General features: G+C 50.6%; 1 protein-coding gene across 1 annotated transcript in view; it reads left to right on the forward strand.

Annotated features, from left to right (window-relative positions):
* Positions 1-2,223: 2,223 nt before the first annotated feature.
* Positions 2,224-9,949, forward strand: part of card9 (caspase recruitment domain family, member 9) — a gene marked incomplete at its 5' end in the record, with an annotated part of 16,786 nt that continues 9,060 nt past the window's right edge. The window contains 5 exons of the mRNA XM_079222209.1: positions 2,224-2,334; positions 3,057-3,126; positions 3,223-3,360; positions 9,489-9,607; positions 9,686-9,892. Coding sequence (XP_079078335.1) covers positions 2,224-2,334; positions 3,057-3,126; positions 3,223-3,360; positions 9,489-9,607; positions 9,686-9,892 — 645 coding nt within the window. The remainder of the gene's footprint in view (positions 2,335-3,056; positions 3,127-3,222; positions 3,361-9,488; positions 9,608-9,685; positions 9,893-9,949) is intronic.

Genomic DNA, 9,949 nt, shown 5'->3' on the forward strand with positions numbered 1-9,949 from the left:
TCGTTATGAGAACATGAAGCAGCATCGTTATGAGAACATGAAGCGGCATCGTTATGAGAACATGAAGCGGCATCGTTATGAGAACATGAAGCAGCATCGTTATGAGAACATGAAGCGGTATCGTTATGAGAACATGAAGCAGCATCGTTATGAGAACATGAAGCGGCATCGTTATGAGAACATGAAGCAGCATCGTTATGAGAACATGAAGCGGTATCGTTATGAGAACATGAAGCAGCATCGTTATGAGAACATGAAGCGGCATCGTTATGAGAACATGAAGCGGCATCGTTATGAGAACATGAAGCGGCATCGTTATGAGAACATGAAGCAGCATCGTTATGAGAACATTAAGCGGCATCGTTATGAGAACATGAAGCGGCATCGTTATGAGAACATGAAGCAGCATCGTTATGAGAACATGAAGCGGCATCATTATGAGAACATGAAGCGGCATCGTTATGAGAACATGAAGCGGCATCGTTATGAGAACATGAAGCAGCATCGTTATGAGAACATGAAGCGGTATCGTTATGAGAACATGAAGCAGCATCGTTATGAGAACATGAAGCGGCATCGTTACGTTATGAGAACATGAAGCAGCATCGTTATGAGAACATGAAGCGGCATCCTTATGAGAACATGAAGCGGCATCGTTACGTTGTGAGAACATGAAGCAGCATCGTTATGAGAACATGAAGCAGCATCGTTATGAGAACATGAAGCGGCATCGTTATGAGAACATGAAGCATCATCATTATGACTTGTAAGGACACTTGTGAGGACACTTGTGAGGACACCTGTAAGGACACTTGTGAGGACACTTGTAAGGACACCTGTAAGGACACTTGTGAGGACACTTGTGGGGACACTTGTGGGGACACTTGTGGGGACACTTGTGAGGACACTTGTGGGGACACTTGTAAGGACACTTGTGAGGACACCTGTAAGGACACTTGTGAGGACACTTGTGGGGACACTTGTAAGGACACTTGTGAGGACACTTGTGGGGACACTTGTGAGGACACTTGTGAGGACACTTGTAAGGACACTTGTGAGGACACTTGTGAGGACACTTGTGGGGACACTTGTAAGGACACTTGTAAGGACACTTGTGAGGACACTTGTGGGGACACTTGTAAGGTGACTTGCAAGGACACTTGTGGGGACACTTGTGGGGACACTTGTAAGGACACTTGTGGGGACACTTGTGAGGACACTTGTAAGGACACTTGTGAGGACACTTGTAAGGACACTTGTGAGGACACCTGTAAGGAGACTTGTGAGGACACTTGTGGGGACACTTGTAAGGACACTTGTGAGGACACTTGTAAGGACACTTGTGGGGACACTTGTGAGGACACTTGTAAGGACACTTGTAAGGACACTTGTGAGGACACTTGTGAGGACACTTGTGGGGACACTTGTAAGGACACTTGTGAGGACACTTGTAAGGACACTTGTGGGGACACTTGTGAGGACACTTGTGAGGACACTTGTGGGGACACTTGTGAGGACACTTGTAAGGACACTTGTGAGGACACTTGTGGGGACACTTGTGGGGATGTGTTGGTAAAATTCATAACTTCCTGTTTTCTCTTTGACAGTTTAACTTGTGACTTTCTTCTCTTCTTTGTTGGTTTCACTTCAGCAGATGTCCAGGAATCAGTGGTGACATCACTTCCTGTTTGTCAGCTGTGTTTCCTCCTCTGACTTCCCCTTCACTTCTTCCTCTTTCTGTCCCAAAGAACTGACTTTGATTTGTGTAACATGAAACAGTAGCACATTAATACATTATTATTACTATTACCACCTTCATGTGTCCCTCACTTTGAAGTTGAATCTGTGATACACATTATTATTATTGTTGATCAGGAGAAACTTATCCAGGACCAGTCTGACAGGTAAACAAGACAACCTGTTGGATATGTAAATAAGGTGTCGCTGTGATTGATGGATTAATGTCAGAGAGGGAGGAGCCAAAAAACGGAAGTGAAGAAACAACTTCTTAAAAAACCCAGAAGAAGAGAAAAAGAGTGAGAGAGAGGTCCTGTAGTGAAGGTGAGTACTCTCTGTGTACTGTGTGTACTCATACTCAGTGTACTAATACTCAGTGGGTGCCAATACTTAGTATGTGTTTACTAATATTCACTGTGTGTGTATTAGTACTCAGAGTACTTGTACTTAGTGTGTGTACTAGTACTCAGAGTGTGTACTAGTACCATGGAGCTGTGTGAGGACGAGCTCTGCTGGCTGCAGATGGAGGACTTCAGGATGTTGCTCATCAAGAACATCGAACCCTCAAGAATCACTCCGTACCTCCGCCAGTGTCAGGTACTCCTGCTCTTCCTCTTCCTCCTCTCGTCCTCTTCCTCTCTTCCTCCTCTTCTTCCTCTCCTCCTCTTTCTCCTCTACCCCCTCCTCTTCCTCTCCTCCTCTTCACCACCTCCTCTTCCTCCACCCCCTCCTCTTCCTCTCCTCCTCTTCCTCCACCCCCTCCTCTTCACCCCTCCTCTTCCTCTCGTCCTCTTCCTCCACCTCTGCACCCCTCCTCTTCCTCTCGTCCTCTTCCTCCACCCCCTCCTCTTCACCCCTCCTCTTCCTCTCCTCCTCCACTTCCTCTTCCTCCACCCCCTCCTCTGCACCCCTCCTCTTCACCCTTCCTTTTCCTCCACCCCCTCCTCTTCACCCCTCCTCTTCCTCTCGTCCTCTTCCTCCACCCCCTCCTCTTCACCCCTCCTCTTCCTCTCGTCCTCTTCCTCCACCCCCTCCTCTTCACCCCTCCTCTTCCTCTCCTCCTCCACTTCCTCTTCCTCCACCCCCTCCTCTTCACCCCTCCTCTTCCTCTCCTCCTCCACTTCCTCTTCCTCCACCCCCTCCTCTGCACCCCTCCTCTTCCTCTCGTCCTCTTCCTCCACCCCCTCCTCTTCACCCCTCCTCTTCCTCTCGTCCTCTTCCTCCACCCCCTCCTCTTCACCCCTCCTCTTCCTCTCCTCCTCCACCTCCTCTTCCTCTTTGTTGATAACTGTGCGTGTTGATTGGTGGGTTTCCGTCAGGTGGTCAGTGCTGAGGATGAGGAGCAGCTCTTCAACGACCCCACCCTCGTCATCAGGAGGAGAAAAGTGGGTAAGAAACCCACCAGGTCCTCCGTGAGTCTCTGGGTCAGACTCCGTCACCTGGGTTCTCTGTGTGACCCCTGACCTTTGACCTCTGTGGTTCCAGGAGCTCTGCTGGACCTCCTGCAGAGGACCGGGGTCAAAGGTCACACGGCCTTCCTGGAGAGTCTGGAGCTGGACTACCCTGAACTCTACAGCCGGATCACCGGGAAGGAGCCCAACAAAACCTTCAGCATCCTGATCGGTCTGTGACCTGTCTGTCTGTTCAACTGTCTGTCTGTTCACCTGTCTGTCTGTGACCTGTCTGTCTGTTCACCTGTCTGTCTGTTTACCTGTCTGTCTGTGACCTGTCTGTCTGTTTATCTGTCTGTCTGTTTATCTGTCTGTCTGTTTATCTGTCTGTCTGTGACCTGTCTGTCTTTTTACCTGTTTGTCTGTGACCTGTCTGTCTGTCATCTGTCTGTCTGTGTCCTGTCTGTCTGTGACCTGTCTGTCTGTCATCTGTCTGTCTGTGTCCTGTCTGTCTGTGACCTGTCTGTCTGTGACCTGTCTGCCTGTGACCTGTCTGTTATCTGTCTGTCTGTGTCCTGTCTGTCTGTGACCTGTCTGTCTGTGTCCTGTCTGTCTGTGACCTGTCTGTCTGTGACCTGTCTGTCTGTCCAACTGTCTGTCTGTTCACCTGTCTGTCTGTGACCTGTCTGTCTGTTCACCTGTCTGTCTGTTTACCTGTCTGTCTGTGACCTGTCTGTCTGTTATCTGTCTGTCTGTTTATCTGTCTGTCTGTGACCTGTCTGTCTTTTCACCTGTCTGTCTGTGACCTGTCTGTCTGTCATCTGTCTGTCTGTGTCCTGTCTGTCTGTGACCTGTCTGTCTGTGACCTGTCTGCCTGTGACCTGTCTGTCTGTTATCTGTCTGTGTCCTGTCTGTCTGTGACCTGTCTGTCTGTTCACCTGTCTGTCTGTGACCTGTCTGTCTGTATATCTGTCTGTCTGTGACCTGTCTGTCTTTTCACCTGTCTGTCTGTGACCTGTCTGTCTGTCATCTGTCTGTATGTGTCCTGTCTGTCTGTGACCTGTCTGTCTGTTATCTGTCTGTCTGTTTATCTGTCTGTCTGTTACCTGTCTGTCTGTTTATCTGTCTGTCTGTCTGTGACCTGTCTGTCTGTGACCTGTCTGTCTTTTCACCTGTCTGTCTGTGACCTGTCTGTCTGTGTCCTGTCTGTCTGTGACATGTCTGTCTTTTCACCTGTCTGTCTGTGACCTGTCTGTCTGTTTATCTGTCTGTCTGTGACCTGTCTATCTGTTTATCTGTCTGTCTGTGACCTGTCTGTCTGTGACCTGTCTGTTTGTTTATCTGTCTGTCTGTTATCTGTCTGTCTGTGTCCTGTCTGTCTGTGACCTGTCTGCCTGTGACCTGTCTGTCTGTTATCTGTCTGTCTGTGTCCTGTCTGTCTGTTATCTGTCTGTCTGTGACCTGTCTGTCTGTGACCTGTCTGTCTGTTTATCTGTCTATCTGTGACCTGTCTGTCTGTTTATCTGTCTGTCTGTGACCTGTCTGTCTGTGACCTGTCTATCTGTTTATCTGTCTGTCTGTGACCTGTCTGTCTGTGACCTGTCTGTTTGTTTATCTGTCTGTCTGTTATCTGTCTGTCTGTGTCCTGTCTGTCTGTGACCTGTCTGCCTGTGACCTGTCTGTCTGTTATCTGTCTGTCTGTGTCCTGTCTGTCTGTTATCTGTCTGTCTGTGTCCTGTCTGTCTGTGACCTGTCTGTCTGTTCACCTGTCTGTCTGTGACCTGTCTGTCTGTTTATCTGTCTGTCTGTGACCTGTCTGTCTGTTTATCTGTCTGTCTGTGACCTGTCTGTCTGTGACCTGTCTGTTTGTTTATCTGTCTGTCTGTTATCTGTCTGTCTGTGTCCTGTCTGTCTGTGACCTGTCTATCTGTTTATCTGTCTGTCTGTGACCTGTCTGTCTGTGACCTGTCTGTTTGTTTATCTGTCTGTCTGTTATCTGTCTGTCTGTGTCCTGTCTGTCTGTGACCTGTCTGCCTGTGACCTGTCTGTCTGTTATCTGTCTGTCTGTGTCCTGTCTGTCTGTTATCTGTCTGTCTGTGACCTGTCTGTCTGTGACCTGTCTGTCTGTTTATCTGTCTATCTGTGACCTGTCTGTCTGTTTATCTGTCTGTCTGTGACCTGTCTGTCTGTGACCTGTCTATCTGTTTATCTGTCTGTCTGTGACCTGTCTGTCTGTGACCTGTCTGTTTGTTTATCTGTCTGTCTGTTATCTGTCTGTCTGTGTCCTGTCTGTCTGTGACCTGTCTGCCTGTGACCTGTCTGTCTGTTATCTGTCTGTCTGTGTCCTGTCTGTCTGTTATCTGTCTGTCTGTGTCCTGTCTGTCTGTGACCTGTCTGTCTGTTCACCTGTCTGTCTGTGACCTGTCTGTCTGTTTATCTGTCTGTCTGTGACCTGTCTGTCTGTTTATCTGTCTGTCTGTGACCTGTCTGTCTGTTATCTGTCTGTCTGTGACGTGTCTGTCTGTTTATCTGTCTGTCTGTGACATGTCTGTCTGTGACCTGTCTGTCTGTTTATCTGTCTATCTGTGACCTGTCTGTCTGTTATCTGCCTGTCTGTTATCTGTCTGTCTGTGACCTGTCTGTCTGTTATCTGTCTGTCTGTGACCTGTCTGTCTGTTCACCTGTCTGTCTGTTTATCTGTCTGTCTGTGACCTGTCTGTCTGTGACCTGTCTGTCTGTTATCTGTCTGTCTGTTATCTGTCTGTCTGTGACCTGTCTGTCTGTTCACCTGTCTGTCTGTGACCTGTCTGTCTGTTTAACTGTCTGTCTGTTCACCTGTCTGTCTGTGACCTGTCTGTCTTTTGACCTGTCTGTCTGTGACCTGTCTGTCTGTGACCTGTCTGTCTGTTATCTGTCTGTCTGTGTCCTGTCTGTGACCTGTCTGTCTGTTCACCTGTCTGTCTGTGACCTGTCTGTCTGTTTATCTGTCTGTCTGTGACCTGTCTGTCTGTGACCTGTCTGTCTGTTATCTGTCTTTCTGTTTATCTGTCTGTCTGTGACCTGTCTGTCTGTGACCTGTCTGTCTGTTATCTGTCTGTCTGTTCGTCTGTCTGTCTGTGACCTGTCTGTCTGTCTGTTCATCTGTCTGTCTGTTTATCTGTCTGTCTGTGACCTGTCTGTCTGTTTATCTGTCTGTCTGTGACCTGTCCTTCCGTTTATCTGTCTGTCTGTGACCTGTCTGTCTGTGACCTATCTGTCTGTTTATCTGTCTGTCTGTGACCTGTCTGTCTGTGATGTGTCTGTCTGTTCACCTGTCTGTCTGTTATCTGTCTGTCTGTGACCTGTCTGTCTGTTATCTGTCTGTCTGCTATCTGTCTGTCTGTGACCTGTCTGTCTGTTCACCTGTCTGTCTGTGACCTGTCTGTTAATCTGTCTGTCTGTTTATCTGTCTGTCTGTGACCTGTCTGTCTGTTTATCTTTCTGTCTGTTTATCTGTCTGTCTGTGACCTGTCTGTCTGTTTACCTGTCTGTCTGTTTATCTGTCTGTCTGTGACCTGTCTGTCTGTTATCTGTCTGTCTTTTATCTGTCTGTCTGTGACCTGTCTGTCTGTTCACCTGTCTGTCTGTGACCTCCAGCAGCGACTCGACTCCAAGCTCCTCCTGATGTCCGAGCTACTTACTCTATCTCTAAGGCTGAGCCCAACAGAGGAAGCTCATCTCCTTACTCTATCTCTAAGGCTGAGCCCTACAGAGGAAGCTCATCTCCTTACTCTATCTCTAAGGCTGAGCCCTACAGAGGAAGCTCATCTCCTTACTCTATCTCTAAGGCTGAGCCCAACAGAGGAAACTCATCTCCTTACTCTATCTCTAAGGCTGAGCCCTACAGAGGAAACTCATCTCCTTACTCTATCTCTAAGGCTGAGCCCAACAGAGGAAACTCATCTCCTTACTCTATCTCTAAGGCTGAGCCCGACAGAGGAAACTCATCTCCTTACTCTATCTCTAAGGCTGAGCCCTACAGAGGAAACTCATCTCCTTACTCTATCTCTAAGGCTGAGCCCAACAGAGGAAGCTCATCTCCTTACTCTATCTCTAAGGCTGAGCCCTACAGAGGAAACTCATCTCCTTACTCTATCTCTAAGGCTGAGCCCTACAGAGGAAGCTCATCCCCTTACTCTATCTCTAAGGCTGAGCCCAACAGAGGAAACTCATCTCCTTACTCTATCTCTAAGGCTGAGCCCTACAGAGGAAACTCATCTCCTTACTCTATCTCTAAGGCTGAGCCCAACAGAGGAAACTCATCTCCTTACTCTATCTCTAAGGCTGAGCCCGACAGAGGAAACTCATCTCCTTACTCTATCTCTAAGGCTGAGCCCTACAGAGGAAACTCATCTCCTTACTCTATCTCTAAGGCTGAGCCCAACAGAGGAAGCTCATCTCCTTACTCTATCTCTAAGGCTGAGCCCTACAGAGGAAACTCATCTCCTTACTCTATCTCTAAGTCTGAGCCCTACAGAGGAAACTCATCTCCTTACTCTATCTCTAAGGCTGAGCCCTACGGAGGAAGCTCATTTCGGCCGCTTGTATCCGAGACCTCGTTCTTTGGGTCCTGACCCAGAGTTCGTGACCATAGGTGAGGGTTGGAACGTAGACGACCAGGAAACTGAGAGCTTCTCCTTCCGGCTCAGCTCCTCTTCACCAAGACGGACCGGTACAGCTTCTGTTTTACTGCTGCAGCCGCACCGATCCGCCTGATCCCGCTCCACCTTACCCTCACTGGAGAGCAAGACCCCGAGATACTTGAACTCCTTCGCTTGGGGTAGGCAGATCCCCACCTGGAGGGAGCAATCCACCGGTTTCCAGCAGAGCACCATGGCCTCAGATGTGGAGGTTCTGACTCTCATCCCTGCCGCTTCACACTCGGCTGCAAAACGCCCCAGTGAATGCTGGAGGTCACAATCCGAGGAGGCAAACAGGACCACATCATCCGCGAACAGCAGAGAGGCGATCCCGAGACTCCCGAACCGGATCCTCTCCGCCCCCTGGCTGCGCCTAGATATCCTGTCCATGAAGGTCACGAACAGGACCGGTGATAAAGGGCAGCCCTGGCGGAGGCCAACACCCACCGGGAACGTGTCTGACTTACTACCGAGGATACGAACACAGCTCCTACTGCAGGCGTACAAAGACCGGATAGCCCGTGCCAAGGGGTCCGGCACCCCATACTCCCGCAGCACCCCCCACAAAAACCCCCGAGGGACCCGGTCGAAAGCCTTCTCCAAGTCCACAAAGCACATGTAGACTGGTTGGGCAAACTCCCAGGACGTGTCTGACTTATTACTGAGGATACGAACACAGCTCCTCCTGCAGTACAGAGACCGGCACCCCATACTCCCGCAGCCCCCCCCCCACAAAAAACCCAGAGGGACCCGAACAAAAGCCTTCTCCAAGTCTACAACTGGTCTACAACAAGACTGGTTGGGCGAACTCCCAGGACCCCTCCAGTAGTCTCTGAAGGTAAAGAGCTGGTCCACTGTTTCACGGCCGGGACGGAATCCACACTGTTCGTCTTGAATCTGAGGTTCGACAAGCGGTCGGAGCCTCCTTTCAGCACCCTAGAGCCTCCTTTCAGCACCCTGGGATAAGCTCACTCCAGGAGGCTGAGCAGGGTGGCACCCTGATAGTTCACTCTCTCCGGTCCCCCTCCTTGAAGATGAACCAGCCTCCCGGTCATCAGTCCATGTTCCTGACCTCCATGTGACATTGAAGAGGCGTGTGACCCAAGACAGCCCAACAACGTCCAGCGCCTCCAGCATCTCAGGGTCTCATCCCCCCGGCGCCACCAAGGAGCTTTCTGACTACCTTAGTGACCTCCAGCAGGGATATGGGTGCATCCACCCCAAGTCTTCAGGCGCTGCCTCCTCTCCAGGGGACATGTTGGCCGGGTTTAGGAGTTCCTCAAAGTGCTCTTTCCACCTGTGTGACCTCTCTGTCTGTCTACCTGTCTGTCTGTTCACCTGTCTGTCTGACTACCTGTCTGTCTGTTCACCTGTCTGTCTGTGACCTGTCTGTCTGTTCACCTGTCTGACTGACTGACTACCTGTCTGACTACCTGTCTGTCTGTTCACCTGTCTGACTGACTGACTACCTGTCTGACTACCTGTCTGTCTGTGACCTGTCTGTCTGACTACCTGTATGGCTGCCTGTCTGACTGTCTACCTGTCTGTCTGTGACCTGTCTGACTGTCTACCTGTCTGTCTGACTACCTGTCTGACTACTTGTCTGTCTGACTACCTGTCTGACTACCTGTCTGACTACCTGTATGACTGCCTGTCTGACTGTCTACCTATCTCTCTGCAGACACCGCAGGTGAGTCCGGTCTGACTCAGTTCTTGATGTCGGAGCTCAGCCGCCTGCAGAGGGCGCTGCAGGAGGAGCGGCGGCGGCGCCAGCAGGCCTGCTCCGTGGCCAAGGAACAGGTGGGCCGGTGACTGAGAGGTGTGAGACAGGTAGCCCACGGGGTCCCGTGCTGATAGGTGATGCTTCCCCCGTCTCAGGAGGCGTGGCCTCAGCTGCAGCAGCTGAAGGAGGCGGAGCTGAGGAAGCTGACTGAGCGCGTGCAGAAGGTGCGTGAGGAGCGCGGGCGGCTGAGCGAGGAGGTGAAGCGTCTCCGCGACCAAAACTACATCCTGATGGCCGCCGCCGCGGAGCGAGAGAGAGAGAGGAGCGCTGCCCTGCTGGCCAACCGGGACCTGCAGAGAGAGGTCAGCTGACCCGCCCACCACCTCACGCTGCTGCCGGCACGGCCTCTGATCTGTGTG

This window comes from Taurulus bubalis (assembly GCF_910589615.1).
Source record: "Taurulus bubalis genome assembly, chromosome: 8".
In the NCBI taxonomy this organism is placed as follows: domain Eukaryota; kingdom Metazoa; phylum Chordata; class Actinopteri; order Perciformes; family Cottidae; genus Taurulus; species Taurulus bubalis.